The sequence below is a fragment of the Brienomyrus brachyistius genome, chromosome 1 (genome assembly GCF_023856365.1).
Source record: "Brienomyrus brachyistius isolate T26 chromosome 1, BBRACH_0.4, whole genome shotgun sequence".
NCBI classification, from domain to species: domain Eukaryota; kingdom Metazoa; phylum Chordata; class Actinopteri; order Osteoglossiformes; family Mormyridae; genus Brienomyrus; species Brienomyrus brachyistius.
The window spans coordinates 19768055-19784345 of NC_064533.1; the positions used below are offsets into that span (position 1 = coordinate 19768055).

General features: G+C 49.9%; 1 protein-coding gene across 9 annotated transcripts in view; it reads right to left on the bottom strand.

Annotated features, from left to right (window-relative positions):
• LOC125732318 (rho GTPase-activating protein 21-like) overlaps positions 1–16291 on the bottom strand; it is a 60292-nt gene that overhangs the window by 5807 nt on the left and 38194 nt on the right. For 7 of the 9 annotated variants that reach the window (XM_049005950.1, XM_049005951.1, XM_049005949.1 and 4 more), the window contains 14 exons: positions 14603–14626; positions 11794–13552; positions 8110–8256; positions 7579–7681; positions 7446–7491; positions 7068–7187; positions 2616–2915; positions 1698–1762; positions 1471–1613; positions 1212–1354; positions 964–1122; positions 792–870; positions 350–423; positions 178–267 (listed from right to left, as the gene is read on the bottom strand). In XM_049005950.1, the coding sequence (XP_048861907.1) occupies positions 178–267; positions 350–423; positions 792–870; positions 964–1122; positions 1212–1354; positions 1471–1613; positions 1698–1762; positions 2616–2915; positions 7068–7187; positions 7446–7491; positions 7579–7681; positions 8110–8256; positions 11794–13552; positions 14603–14626 (3252 nt within the window). The remainder of the gene's footprint in view (positions 1–177; positions 268–349; positions 424–791; positions 871–963; positions 1123–1211; positions 1355–1470; positions 1614–1697; positions 1763–2615; positions 2916–7067; positions 7188–7445; positions 7492–7578; positions 7682–8109; positions 8257–11793; positions 13553–14602; positions 14627–16291) is intronic. The other 2 variants (XM_049005955.1, XM_049005948.1) reach the window with 1 other exon arrangement.

A 16291-nucleotide genomic window follows, 5' to 3' on the forward strand; every position in this document is an offset into this window, starting at 1 on the left:
AGACACCTGCGATCCACATCAGGTCGCTTTGCCACCACAATTAACTGCCTGCATGTTGGAGAGCCCCATGGAGGGCCCCACAAGAAGCCCCAAAGCCAGCTCTACGCAGAGCCCCATGGAGGGCCCCATGGGGAGCCTCATAGCCAGCCCTGGAGGCCCCCAAATGTACTCCTTTACCTTGTTTTTTTCAGAATTCTCAGCCACTGTTTTGAGATGTGCGGAGAGGAACTTGAGAGTTTCGTAGTGATGGCTTGGCAGTTCGTGGAGCTGCAATAATGGACAATCATTTGTTAAAAACAGTCAAATCTGAGCATCTCCAGAGAGGGGCCCCCGGAGAGTATAAACTCACCAGCCTCTTCAGCGTTTTTAACCTTTCCGTTGCATCCTCCAATCTGTTGGCCTCAATAAAATCTCCATATTTTTCTGTAATGCAGAAGGCAGACCGGTCATTAGCCACATCTCTGCTGAAACCACCAGCGACTTGCACTTCTCACTCTGGCCACTAAGTGGCACATCATCGGCATTTCGCTACGTCCAGAAGAAAGCTGCAGCCACGCTTCATGTAAACATGCCGAAAAGATGATACCATTAACAAAAACACCAAAGGCTGTCAAACACCTCCCCATGAAATGCACTCATCCAAGTGGAAATACTTGCATTAAACCAGAATTTGAAGTAGACCTTTATATTAAAAGTTCAGGAATTATAATATTGTGGAGTATTATATTCATCCTGCAAAACCAGAAGATCACCACCATCTGATGATAAAAGAGATTCTCTAGGGCCCTCACCATTAGTAAACAATGGCTCTGGAAGCTTCCGGAAGAAGGATTTGAGCAAGCTGCTGATCACATTAAGGTCCTTCCATTTCTGCACGAGAGAGAGGGGAAGAGGAGTTTGAATGAGGGCTTCCATCACAGGCGGGGGCACGACAACAACGTTGCACTTGTGAGCAGCACGCACGTCGTCCTGGATGTCGATGTCATCCAGGCCCTTGTTGTTCAGCTCCTCCTGCATGCTGGAGATGGCGGCGTTGTTGCCCGGCACACGGTAGATGCCCGTATACTCCAGCCCCCGCTCTTCCACCAGCTTGCAGCACACCTCCACGATGAGGGGCACGAACTGCGGGGAAGGGGGGGACAACTTGTAGCCTGGACACACCTCTATGCTGCATGTGCGTGTATCCCAGCCACCGGGCCAGCCAGCCTTACTGGGTTGGTTAGGGCTGGGGGACAGTCATCCAAGCGCACGCCAAACGTGATTCCCTGGGAAGTCTTCTTCTCAAACGGCTTCCGGATCAGACTGGGGATGCCCTTCCGCCGCGTGCTCTTGTCCTTGGGCGGGCTGCTGTCGTCTGGGAGGAGCGCGGAGAGACAGCATGAGGGCAGTTTAGATATTCTTATCAAATGGCACTTTTTTTTGGTCCCCACAATATAATATTCGCCACCGCACACTGGCATGGGGTCCCACCCTTGTGCAGAACCTTCCTCTCCGCGTCCTGCTTTGGGGAGTGCGGGATGGATGCCTTGGGCTCCCCTTTACCCCCCAGGAAGTTCTGAATGAGGGACTGTCGGGGGGGCTTGGGTGACGGCTCAGTCTTTGTGCTGGGGGGGCTGTGAGAGACACAGAGGCATTGGCATGCTGTATTACTGCACACCACTGGTGGCGGGTCTGGGGGCATGGGAGGGTCTGCTCACCTCATCAGGCTGTTATACTCCCTAATCCGTCGACTGATCAGGTCTCGGCTCGTGACACCTTCGTTCTGAAAGCGGACACACATAGTTAGTGCTGCCAGAGCACCACAAGCACAGGACAGTAGCAGGACCAAAGCCGGCGTAGGTACAGTGAGTGGGGACACCGGCGATCAACAGCTACCCACACAAATTAATAATTATAGCAGCTTCCTCACGGCGCCACCAGGGTGATCAGGAGATCCCTAGTGGGAGGGGCTCCCACACCCCCTGAATGACCGCGGACCAGCTTATGCTGCTCAACAATTCGGGGTGACGGGCTTAAAAGAGTTTAGCCATTTCCATTTTTTGAAGCTGTGACAAGAATGCAAGAACGTCAAGGGTCCTAAAAATAAAATAAAAAAACATGGCTTGAAATCAAATAGTTTATTTGTTGAAATTAATTGTGGTGGTATATATATAATATTTTATAGCACCAAAATGAAGACTGTGTGACCTACTTAGGAGAGGAACCCAGGAAATGGTTTCAATCCTTTATCGGGCAGAAAAGCTGCCACCCTGGGAGCGGAAATCTCCACCACATTGCTGCGGGTGGCTTCCGTTTTGCCTCCTAGTCGATAATCGGGACAGGAACCTAATGGCGCTTTTCCATTGCTACATGGAACCGCCGTATGGCGAAATAGCGGTTTTGCACTGCAAAGTATGCGTGCCATAGCCAACCTGCATGTGTGTTGTCACAGTCCTGCTAGTAAAGCACGACCAAATGGAGCTGGTTGGAAAACCGAAGCGCGCTGGAACCGCGTGTGACTGGTCTCTCTTTGTGGTATCAGTCGAGTACATGTTGGTTCATATACGCAAGTGGAAAAGTGGCATAACTATTATTACTCGTCGTTGCAGAGGCCCGCCACATTAGCCCTGCCCCACCTCCTCATCCAGGTTGCTGTTCTCCTGTATCACCCGGATCCAGGACAGCATGTCTTCCCGGTCCTCCGCCTGGAAGAGGTACTCGCAGTCCGAGGTTGTCAGCCGCAGCACGTTCTTGCGCTTGGTGTCACTGTATGAGATGTCGATCAGGCAGGCCTTGATGCTGATTGGCTGCGGCTCGTCCTCTGATTGGGAGTTGGCGTGGGCCAGCCCCTCCTTCCTGTCCTTGTACAGGCAGAGGGAGTGACCCCGCAGCACTGCGTACATCTGTTTCCATGGCCGCATGCCCCCACCTACTCGCTGAAAAACATAACGACCGACAGTTTATTTAATAACCATATTTGGCAAACATCTGGCAAACCATCCGTCCTTTGAAAAGTACACAGGAAGGGTTAAATGTTTACTGATTTCTACATTATAATCTGTTGTACTTTTTCAATCACTTTTTTAACCAGAAAGTGATGGAATTGGACATTTAGGAAAGCTGAAAGAAAAGAGGTCCTGGACATGACATCTCCACCATGCAGCTGGCATAGTCTGCTTTTTCCCACCCGTAAAAGAAAAACAAATCTGATCCCTGGTTTTACGCTCCGGTTATCCGAACCACACATCCCCGCCAGTGCTTAGGTCCCCATTTAAACCATAAGCCTTACTTCACATAAATTTAATTTTTCTTAACATTTCTTGTAAAGTCCAAGATGTGGAACAGAGAGAGGGGGAGCTTGTTGGCGGTCTCTCATCCAAATCCAGGCCTCACATGTGCACAGGCATGGTGACTGAGTCCTACTTTCAGTTTTTAAAGAGAAGTTGTGATTTTTTTCCCCCCAGACTGAACACGAGCAGCCCAGAGCTACACTAAACATAAACAAGCACACAAACCACCCAGTGGCTGGCTGGGAGACGCATTTCCTGGCATTATGGCTCATTACAGCCTGAAAGTTTGGGCCAAGGGGGTGGAGGTAGGCGGGACAGAGTGATCTCTGAAGACGGCTATGCCGCTCACGGGCTCCTCCGCGGCGAGATCATTCGGGTCAAGCATTTAGTCATTGATTCTTAACTGATGTTAACTCATAGGCTGTCTGATTACAATACATGTACCCTGGTTGTGGATCTTTATCATAGGCTACACGGGGGGTGATGGTTTTAGGACCAGCTGCAGGACAGCCCCCCTCTGGCTCATCTGCAAAGCCTGAAGCCTCCAGAGCTTACAGCCCATTACCAGGGCAAATGGATATTCAGCACTATGTAAACATAAACAAGGTCTGTCCCAGACTGTGGATGCAGGTCTATTCACATGGATATAAAACAAAATTACAACGGTCACAATTACTTGATTACTCTCAATCACACGATTAAAAAGCATTGATTAAAATATTCCTTCTTTATTACTTTGTAAAATGGGGGAAGAAAAACAGCACTCTATTCAAAACAGTGTTGGCTGATTATGTGCAAACACAAAACTTCACTTACAATTAGCCCAATCTACCTTAAGTCCAACAAGTTATATGGCTAAGCAAGAAATCCTGCTTTGTGATACAGGCCCCAGGTTGTATTTTCCTGGTTTTGACTGACAGAGCTATAGACCAATAAAGAGCTGAGACCCGCCTTCCTAGTTCTGGGTAAACGACGCCATGTTTGTAGTCCCCAAGCGGCTTCACTGAGGGCAAAATATCGACATGGGCCAGTTGCAAAATAGGGCTTCTGGGACAAAAAATGCTTATATCAGAGAAACAAAATTTCAATACATATTTATTCTGGAAATAGAATTCAGCCATACCCAACTGGGTAAGTCCTAAATACTCACTGGTAATCACTCTACACCATGGGACTTCAGTGTTAAAACAGGTTAGAATTTTAGCTCTCTAGGAATATTAAAGGTTTTAAGAGCTAAAAACCAAACAGAAGCTCATATAATAAGCTAGGTGCTATCATTAGCTTCCGCTAAACTTTTTAGTGGTTTATCAGTTTTGCGTTACGGAATTAAACTTTGGACTTAGTGGATTAGCAGTTATCAAAGCTAACCTTTCGATTAGCAGTGCCCACCACTGCCCCTTGAGCGATATTTAGCTGAAAATAAACTATAGACAAAGAAAACTTATCTACCAGCATAGTCTGTCAAATAAGGGGGTCGTGTTGCCTTGAGTTGTACCAACAGACGCGAAGCAGCGTCCACAGTTCACTTGCTATTGCTCAATATTGTCTCTACAGAATACTAAATATTTCTATGTCTGTTCATGGCCAGTTCTTGCTACTTTTTCTTCTTTTTGCTTATTTTTGTATTATTCCTCCAAAACTTGCCACACGGTTTGAGTGAAGCCAACAGAAAGGACAAGAATGTTTTTGGCCGTCTCAGAGCACATGCAGAACTCATGGCAAAAGCAATGACGGTAAGTGATGTTTACTGGTTAATGTTGAAAAGAAACCATCCTTACGTTCTGTTAATTACTTGTTTTGTTTCCAATGACTGAATAAGAAATGTTTCAGCGCGACTTATTGATGGTTTGAACCCGAAAGTCTTCTGTGGTCCATATGCATGAAACGCCATTTCGATATTAACATTGCAAATTGTGCAAGCCTACTTACGGTGGTATAGTGACACCACACATCCTGCGTGTGCATGGCTTTTTGGCCGATCCACTGGTTTCCAAAATTTAAGTGGAGTGCCAAAACTGACTGTGTGTGCACCATGCAGCAGTTAGTTGGTTCCTACATTGCACCAATTGCAATGTATATATTATGTGATATTATATATATATATATATATATAAATGATTACTTTAGGATTAATCATCAGATTAATTGGCAGCTTACTCAACTGCTGATATAAATTGATAGTGACAGCCCCACAAAACACCGTTCGAGTCTAATAAGCTCAAAGCTTTCACAGTTGTCACTTGTCTACACATTCCTGTTCCGGAGAAAGAGAGAGATGCTTATCTATTCCTTTTGTGTACGACCTAAATTCCGCTTAGCTAGCAGGAAAGACACTTTAGGCGCATTTAGAGATTGTGATTCCTTGTAAACAATGCACTCTTTTCCACTGCGTTAAAGGTAATTATTATTCTCTACCCTGTAAAAGAAGAGATTTGTGCATTTAAAAAAACGAAATGTGCATGAGTGACAAAGAAAAATGCAAAAACTAATTCAATTTGTCTGTGGAGAGCAAGCTTCTTGTTGCGGTTGTAGGATTTAACAGGCGTCATGGCGTCATGGAGCAGGTCGCGGCTCTTGGTTTTAACACACGTTGTAGTGACGCAGTTGTTAGTGTGTGTCACACCTGTTGGGTTTATCCAGGGTTGCTAACTCTCACACGTCTAGTCTGACACTTTCAGATTTTCACAGGTATGCAAGAAATATTACGGCAAATCTATATTATTCCATTATAAACTAAAATTAACTAATTAAAAGCCTTGGAGTAGTTTGCAAACCCTATAAACTATTTACAAGGTAATAAGACTGTTACATACATGAGCCTGTGCATGTGTGTGCAGACTTGTCTCTAATTGAAAATCTCACTCCAGCCAGCTGACCCAAGCTGGCAATCCTGACTTAGCACATGCTGCACGTAGCGTTGCGTCTACAGGGTTCAGCATGCGTCATAGCGTCGCGTCTACAGGGTTCAGCATGCGTCATAGCGTCGCGGTTGTAGGATTCAGCATGCGTCATAGCGTCGCGGTTGTAGGGTTCAGCATGCGTCATAGCGTCGCGGTTGTAGGGTTCAGCGTGCGTCATAGCGTCGCGGTTGTAGGGTTCAGCGTGCGTCATAGCGTCGCGGTTGTAGGGTTCAGCGTGCGTCATAGCGTCGCGATTGTAGGGTTCAGCATGCGTCATAGCGTCGCGGTTGTAGGGTTCAGCATGCGTCATAGCGTCGCGGTTGTAGGGTTCAGCATGCGTCATAGCGTCGCGGTTGTAGGGTTCAGCATGCATCATAGCGTCGCGGTTGTAGGGTTCAGCATGCGTCATAGCATTGCGTCTACAGGGTTCAGCGTGCGTCATAGCGTCGCGGTTGTAGGGTTCAGCATGCGTCATAGCGTCGCGGTTGTAGGGTTCAGCATGCGTCATAGCGTCGCGGGTGTAAGGTCACGCACATGTGTTATTATGGCCATAAGGTTTAGAGTGTCCTGTGGCATCGTGGCTGTTGGAATTAGAATCCGTCAGAGCAACGTTTTGCAAGTGTCAGAGCATCGCTGCTAGAAGGTTTAGCGTGTTTTGTTTTCTAGGCCGCCAGACTGCTGTTCAAGCTCATTCACCTGAGCACACACGATCCTGCTTAACACTGTGCCAGGATCTGTAATGTAATCTTCTCTGGGACTTACTCAGCGCCCCTCACCCGGAAAACAAGTGAAGCCGAACCACATCTGAACGATATCTGCGGGGGCTGGGAGTTATTTTCTGCTGGTAGGAAGGTATTCGCAGTTATTAGTCATGTTATGTTTTTGGGTGCAGTACTACCTTGCTCTTGTCAGTGCCGAGTTGCCGGAAGTGGAGAAGGCCCTCCTTCGTGGCATCGCTGAAGACTTCAGAGGCGGAATCTTTCTGGGATCCGGAATCATCCGAGGACCTGTCTGTCATCTAAGCAGTCATGCGAGCACTTTGAGAAAAGGCTCTCTCGGAATCGTTTACTTCAGAAGTAAAACTGTTTATTCATCGCCAAGTACTTTTACATACCAGGAATTTACTTTGCAAAACAATCAAGACAATCAATAACAACTTGAATAAATTTAATTCTCCTCCCATCTGGGACTCTTAGCTTAGATCAAAAGAAGATATTCTGAAACCCAACATTCGCATATGGTTTGATCTGTGAGGACAACCAAAGTTTATACTCACCTTCCTTAGAGCTCTTAGCCCCGCAATGCTCTTAAGGGATGAACCCCTATAAACGGGGACATTAAAGCATTAAAAACTCCTGGCATTACTCTCGGTTTGAAAATGAGGCATTCCGGGGAGGGTGGGAACCGACCTTCTTCCTTCCTCTTTGTAGTTATCCAGCCCTTCATCGCAGGACTTGGAGCGCTCAGTCTTGGCATCACAGTCCGACTCCAAAATGGTGAGGCGGAGAGAATCTTCAGAAGAGGAGGAACGGACGGGAGAGAAAGAGGTCAGAGAGCTACGGGCATCTGGTCACGAAGACGACATGAAAACAACTAACACTAGTTGCTGTTGCTGAAGGATGTCAAGATCATTGGGGAAAGGCGCTATATACACCACAGTATTGAATGTAATACAGCCAGCTGAGCATTAAGGATGAAGGTGATTAACTTGAGCTGCAGTCTTTGTTGTTGGGTCACATTAGGATGATTGTTGACCAACATCACTAGCTAATAGCTAAGCGCCACAAAGGATGGGGTAAATTGTGTAATAGGAGGTTTTACGTGCAATTTTTAAATAAGTTGTTTCTTTTAGACATTCAGCTATGTGGTTCTCACAAGACAGTAAGCATCAAAACGAGACAAAAGCACCACGACCGGCATCAAAATCCTTCGGGCTTCACCTTGGTCATGTGACAGCTGCCGGCGAATGACAGGAGTCGGGGAGGTGGGGCTAGGGGGGACCATGGTGATGGTTGGAGTCACAGATATGACGGCCGAGGCTGGAATGTGCAGTGCGTCGTGGTCGGCGCTTGGGCTGGACGGCTCGTCTGGAAATGAACGACAGGCGTGTGTAAACCAGCGAGAAGGGAGTGAGGGATGACTCCTCCCAGAGGTTCGGGGATCATGCAGCAGGTTATGAGATTATGTGTCTGAACATGGCACCTGAAATTCATTCTGCTATTAAACCACAGCTACAATGAAATACAGAAAAACTGTTAAAATGAACAACTAACTCGATTTTAAGAGGCGATGAATGGATTCTGTCAGCGACTACTTGCATCAGTGGATTAAGCAAACACTTGTGACTGGTGAAAGGCTCACTGCCGTGTCGTTAACAACTAACGACAGATTTCCTGAGAACTGGCGTCAGAGACACCACGCAATCATCTTAACCTTTAAGCGTTGGGCCAGCGTGTAACGTTTTACTGGACGATACAGAGAGACATGGAGCAAATACTGGGAGATGATCAGCCAATCGGCAGCGAGGCAGAAGGACGGCTGGATCACACGGACACAGAAGATGATGTGATCTCTCGGATCGCTCACTGCATCACCACATCTGACCACAGCACGAGCGAAGCCTGGAAAACTGACTCACAGTAACAGAAAACTAAACACCATGCAGCTGGTTCGATCCCAGACACTAAACAGAAACGTCCGGAGCAATTCTGAGATGAGTGTCGTGTCAGCGTTGCAGACGGGGAGGGGGGAGGGGGGAGCGGACATAGGGCTGAAAGCTAAAAGCCGCTCCCCTGAAAAACACCCACACTTTACACTGTTCCGCTAATTTAGGGCCAAGTTACTCAAGAAAATGAACTGACACTCAAACCGAGTGCTGCTGAGGAGGCAGAGCTGCACCATAGAGAATTTATATTTATACCAAGCAAGAATACAAAAAATAATCAGATCACTGCTTTACATTATGAGGCAGCCAGCCCTGACTGCTCCAGGATGGATTAGCGGGAATAATGGATGAAGCGTGTTGGAAAACAGAAACAAACTGGGGTCACTAGGAACATATGATGTCATATTATTGTCGGAATACCGGGAATGCAACGGCAGTTTCCAGAAAATATATCTCAACTTAGGGGAAACCTTGAAAATGATGCCTAAGTCACCTGGCAACAAGGATGCTGCAATCAAAGCCAGGCAGCATACATTTCTCCGCGTTGGTTGACGTTCCCCACCCCCCACAAATACAAACGCCGTCAGAGACGGAACGAGCAGCTTCACCCACCAGAGGCCACCTCCATGGGCTGACACAGGCCCTCGCAGTCAGGGCAGACTGGACAGCGGGTGGCTCCTCTAAGCCAGGCGGCTGGACCGGACCACCACAGCCATGCCGGCCCTGCGGCCGCCAGCGGGTGCAGCCTCTCTGCGAGCGGCATGGCCTAAATGACTCCAGCAGTGGCAACGGAACCCTCCAGAAGGTCTGCGACCCCATTGATGCCGGGTTGCTGGAGCAAACAGAAGCCTGTTTACCCCCCCCCCCCCCCATACACACACACACACACACACACACACACACACACACACACACACACACATATATGGATGCCGTGTTTGTAGCCCTGAGCCACACCACCATCCATCTCCACCAAAGGAAACAGACTGCATCGGGGGGGGGGGGTCTAATTGGACACTTGACTCTGCCAAAGATTCAAGCATGGATAGTGTCTCAGTATAACAGGGGTGCCCCAGTGATGAACTACACAGGGGGGATTCCACTAGCATCAAGGCACGACACCCCCCCCCCCCATTCTTAATGTTGAAAAGAATAACTGACTAACCAATGAATAAGAATAATAACCAGGCTGTGTGTGTGTGTGTGTGCATGTGTACGTGTGTGTGTGTGCGCATGCGTGTGTGTGCATGTGTGTGTGCGCATGTGTGTGTGTACGTGCATGCGTGTCTGTATGTGTGCATGTGTGTGTGTATGTGCATGCGTGTGTGTGCATGTGTGTGTGCGCATGTGTACGTGCATGCGTGTGTGTGTGTGTGTTTCCTCCCAGTGCAGACATTTTTGAGGGAAAACCTAAAAACAGACCTTGCAGAGACGCCGCTGTGTTAACATTTCCAAACGCATCTCTTACGACTGTTTCATAAATGCTCTCTCATGACCTCTCGAGTTTTTTGCTGGGCTGGATTTCGGGGTGAAGTACAGCTTTTAAAACCCATGTCCAGACCCTGTGGGAAAATCCACACATACAGTCACCTCCCTCACAGCCTGCTCCCTTTAAGAGCTCGATGCCCCCTAGAGGTGTCGGGTAGGACCGCCCATAAACAGGGAGAGCGCCCCTCCGCACAGTTACAGGGCAGCAGGAAGGGGCACGAGAAAACAGGCGAATGTGGGACGGAGCGTGATGAGGCCGGCACTCCGAAGGACACCGCAGAAGACAAGACTCCAGCTGCGTCCTACTTAAAATGCCAGCCCTAAAAACGTAACATTGCAGGCTTGGGGGGACACAAGTTCTCTTATTAAACCGCAGTGCTTTAATGCATATATTATATGCATTAAATTTCAATTTTTCAAATATTACAAACTGCAGTAGCAGATTTAAAGTTATTATTTATTAATAAGCAACCTAAGAGCATTGCAGTTACACCTGACAGACACGCCCAGTAAGACAATTCAGAGAGCAGGGGGTGGGGTGGGGGGTCGTTCCGGGGTGAGTCAGCGTCTAGACGTGAGGTGACTCGCTGTGGCGCCCCTGCCCCCCCACTCCCAGTCATTGGTGAAGATATGAGGGGATGGCAAATACCTGATAGGCTGGCAAATACCTGATAGGCTGGCAAATACCTGATAGGCTGGCAAATACCTGATAGGCTGGCAAATACCTGATAGGCTGGCAAATACCTGATAGGCTAACGGGAAACAGGCGCCGACGTCACTTCGCTGGGTCGCTCCAGGCGCAGAAAGATACCATCTGGACTCCCTGACTTCGGTGAACCCGTCTTTCTACCCCCCTATCCATTTAGACCAGGTCACATGACCGAGACCAGGTCACCCTAGTTCCACACCTGTGATGCTGGTCTACACAGGCAAGAGGACACATGCAGGTACAAATGTGCCGATGTGTTCATGTGCTGATTTACATCAGAATGTCGGGAGAGAGTCTGAATGTGAAAGTTGACAGTGAGGGAAAATTGGGATTCACAAAACGAAGAGTAAAAACCGACACTGCAGCAACCTCCATGATGCAATGAAGAAGCATGATGACGTCAGGCCACTGAAGCCTCACGTAACATAAAGACTGGTTCAGAGAGATAACCAATCACATTGTAGAGGAGGTGGGCCTAAACAACTAGAGGAGGTGGGGCCGAGATATCTGATTGCTTGGTCCCACCTTCTCTAGTCGTTTGTCATTCTACCCTCAAAACACTTTTGTATATATAAAACTCCCATGAGCTTCCATTACCCAGGATGCCACAAATTTTATTCTCTACTCCAGGTAAACAATGTGCACCTGACTTTGGCTAGCTATACCCTGCCCACCCTGTCACTCTCCTTCCAGGTAGCTATTTCCCACCCTCACCCATCATGAGCACATGGCTGCCATGGCGACACATTAACAAGATCCTACCTATGAAGGGAATGGAGTCCAGGGAGTCGCCCAGGTTACTGGAGTTGGAGGCTTTGCGCTGCTCACCCAGGCGCTTCATGTGAACCTCCCGGCGCGCGTCATTCGGCAGCCAACAGGTGGCACTAGGAGACAGTTCGCCATCCGGCTCATTCACCGCCAGGATGTAGGATGGGTGCCGAAGTGGATGCAGTCCGCCGGGCGTGGGCTTCTTCCTTAAGACCACGCTGTCCACCACCGGGGTTCCCTCCCCTTCCACCGGGCTTTGCCCATTGGCTGCTGGCTGGGGGGCGGGGCCGTTACTGGGGGACGCCACCAGCGGGCTTTTGTCCTGCTGTGCAGAGGTCATGGCAGGTACAGAATAAGTACGGGTGCTGGAGGTCAGCTCACGCAGGCTCAGCGCTCTGCTTCGAGCCTCTGACAGGTGACTGGCTAGAGGCAGTGCATAACTGCTCGTTGTGGGAGACTGGGCCAGGGTGGAGCTGGTCAATGGCAGACGGGGGGGCCTGGCAAAGGACAGGGCAAGGGGCGAGTTCCGAAAGCTGGCCGCACCCAGCCGGCTGTCAGAGCCATACACCGGCGGCGTCCGGTGGGCTGCGCCCAAAGACCGCGCTGATGAGGGCTGCCTGCCAGCTGAGGCAGCCTCGCGGAAACAGGGGGGCTTGTCCTCGGGCTCTATCGGGCTCAACCCCTGCCGATCCCGGCCAGAGGTGAAGCCCTCCCGACCCAGATAGTCACAGGATCTTGCCCGCGGCTTGGCTGGCCAAGGGGGAGTGGAGGCCAGGGCATCCTGGGAGGCACTGCGGGGCCACTCTTTGACAAGGGTCGTCCGTTCTGGGCCCCCAAGGCGCTCCTGAGATGCGCTGCGTGGTGGGGGTGGCGTTACGGTGCTCTGGGGGGCCCGGTCATGTGACGTGCTCCTCCGGCGGACCTGGGAGACACTGGAGGCACGTGGCTTATGCTCAGCCCCTGTCTGGGAGGCGGCCCGCAGGCTATCCAGGCGCTCCTGGATGGTGCGGCAGCCATACATGTATAAGCGCTTGGTGTCCATGTACTCCTTGTATGTGGTGTAGTTGCGCCAGTCTATGTTCTGATGGGCAGCGGGGGAGGTGGTGGAGGAAGCAGGAGACGAGGGTGAACAGTGATTGGATGCCACAGGCGAGGGGTCCATGGATGTCATTGTAGAGGACCGGGGGGTCACTGTGTGTGGGTCGGGGCGGCTTGGGGAGAGTCCAACGGTCCTGCTCCCCATTGGAAACACGGAAGGGTCCGATGACCTGGGGGAGGGGTGCTGTGACTGTCCGCCAGCAGAGGGCGACACTGCGGGTGATGCAATGGGCCTGGCCATGCCAAGGATGTGCTCTGACACTGCTGGGCTGTACCGGTTTTCCTCTGTCCGGTGACTGGGACCTGCTCGAGGTGCCCGGGTGTCCAAGGGAACCGCAAGTGTCCGGACGCTCTCGCTGCACACACACACCACCGTTTGGGACTTGGGGCATTGCGGGGGCGATGGCGTGACCGGGATCTCCATGCAGTACCCGTGGTCAGGCTGGCCGCCCACGGACGCCCCCAGCCATGCCCCTCGAACCCCTTGCCCCGGAGTCCGCGGTGTCTCAGCCGACGAGGACGGCTCAGGGGTTTGGGCCATCCCCAGGGGTATACAGTCTATCCTCGGGTAACATATCGGCGGGGGTTCAGGGATGTTCCGGGCATTCCCACTGTAAGCGTCGTTTCCTTTAAGGTAAGCATCCTGAGAATATGCCTGTCAAGAGGGAATATGGAAGTCAGTGCTAGAGAAGAGACCCCAGAGGAGGACACGCAGAGCCCGAAAACACTTGGCGAAAAGTGTGAAGGAACACAGAATCAAATGAGGAAAACAGTGGAGGATTCCGCAGAAGAGACTGAATGTCATTAGCCATCAATCACCAGTCATGGAAAAAAAACAAAAGCCAACAGTATGAACAGCATGCAACACCAGCTTAACATGAAACGGGGGGGATCCCACAATGAACCAACACAGGGAACAGGGTAGGTGACCACATGACAAGCACTAACATGCTAACAAATGGCAGGCAGTAGCGAAAGCGAAGCGGGGGCATTCACCCAGAGTAAAAATAAAAAGCCCCCCACGACGGAAGAATATCGGCCCACCTGTCTACTCCGAGTGCAGGAGATACAAACCTGTGTGTGCGTGTGTGTGTGTGGGGGGGGCTTTCCCCATACACCTGGCAATTAATGGCAGCTCAGTTTTCCAAGCTTGGTACATCTCCCCCCCCATGAGAATCACTCAATTTAAAGCATGAATAAAAACATGAAATCCCTGTCTAGCAGGTGGCGAGGAGAACATGAAGATACACAGCGAGGAAAATAATGCTGCATGACGACAGCAGGAGAGCCACAGCTCGGCTTCTCTCTGCAGCACTTCACCTATGCCGTCCAATCACGGTCGCGGCTCATGGTTCCCCCCCCCCCACCCCAGCCCAGCCCCCCAGGCTTACGCACTCCTTTTCTATTTGCATCAGTGCCTCGGCTGCATTGCCAAATGCCCATAATTCTGAGACCGGCATGCCTTCCGGAACAGCATAGAGCCTGGGGGGCACTACGAGCACAGTTACGATCTGGAGCAATCGCAGCCACGCAAGGAACGCATCCTGCAGGCACGGCGCCTGGGGGGGTCACAGCGGGTGACAACAACGCGGCGTTACGTAACCGCTCACGGTAAACCCGAGACAGGCGGGCCGCGGCACCGCGGTAACGGGCCGGAACGTGCTGAAAGCGGACACGAGACGGCATGCGATTCCCTCCTCCTTACCAGTGCCGTGATATCCCGGGAAATCTGCAGATGGGAGGGCAGAGAGAGGCAGGGCAGACGGCGAGAGGGAGAGAGAGCAGATACGTGAAGAGTGAAGGAGAGAGAGAGAGGGAGAGAGAGGGGGAGAGAGAGAATAAATAAAGAACAGAGTGGAGGGCTTGCAGAGCTGTCACACGTGAGGAGGTGATGGGAGAGGGAGTGAGCGGGAAGAGCAGCCGCCCACCTCCCGTCATGAGCCCCCCCCATGGTCACTGTGCTGCCTCGGCCCCCCATTCAGATGACGGAACCAGTGACATAGTCGGTACAACCCCCTTTCCTTCTCCTTCCGTATTGAGACGACTGTAAGCTGAGAGTAGCTGCCCCCCCCCCAGCTATGTGGGATCCCATAGACATGTGATCCCAGAGATATCAGGGTTGAGCTGACTTGAACACAAAACATACCACGTCCTCATGCAACTCTGAAGTCAGAGTCAGAGAGAGACAGAGACTGAAAGATGTAGACAGACAGACGAGAGAGAGAGAGAGACAGACTGAGATAGAATATGGCAAATCTAACGGTGAGAGAGAGGCACGTGCAGCCCCCTCCCCCCCCAAGCGGTCCTCCTTCTGCTTTCCTTAGCCAGGGCCCCAGGGAGAGAAAGCCCACTGCTGTGCCCTTTACCCCGTTTCGACCAACGTGGTGCTGGTGCTGTACGTGGAACTGGTTCTGTACGTTTCCACCGCAAAAAAAAATAAAAAATGACCCTGGACCAGGAAAAAATGCTTAAGCACAGCACTAAAACCTATCCTCAGAACTTAGAACCATAACATCAGTGGAAGTGGGACTGGCCACCATGATAAACGAAGAATGATTGTAATAATTGTTTCATTAATACCATTAATAATAAAAATACTTTTAAAAGCATCATATAAAGGATTATTGTGGCTAATGCTAATGAGGTTACATCTGTCAAGTCAATGGTTTTCAAAAAATAAAAATAAAAAATGACATTACATACCTGTTGTCAAAGAATTTGCCGTGAAATGCTGCTTAATGTTATTATTGAAAGCAAACCTGCCTTTGCAACTTGCAGGGTCTTTAAAAGCAAAAAACAAAGGTACTTTTCTTGCAGTCAGCCATGACAGTTGACCTCATTTTATTGTGAGGTTAAAATACAACAATTTGGCCTCACAACAGTAACAATATTCCAAACAGAACAATTTTGAAAAACACGATGATTGTTCGCCTCAGTACTTTACTTTGACTTCTGCATACGGAACATTTATACTCCATGCCTTTCTGAAAGCAGTGGAAACGTGGGCCGGTTCTCAGTAGACACCAAGCAAGAACCAGCCAAGCACAGGCTCCAGCCCTGGTGTTGGTGGAAACGAGGTACCTGAGATACATGTAAGTTTGGGTCTCTCTCCCCCATCAGGTTATAGCGACCAGAAACGTGGGTTCTATAGCCTCACTGCTCCTCCTAGCACCTCCTACTCTCGCTCGATCATCTGCCCTGATGATGTAATCTTCCATATAAACTCGCAATGACTGTGGCTGCCTGTGACCCATTCAAGAGACTCAAAAAATGACAAAAAAAACCACCCATACAGCTTTGCCAGCTTGTCTCACTCGCCTTGTTCTGTCCAGCACAAATATATTGCCCAAAATAAAAGCAATATCACATTTTCTCGACTGGGAGGACATGGCCC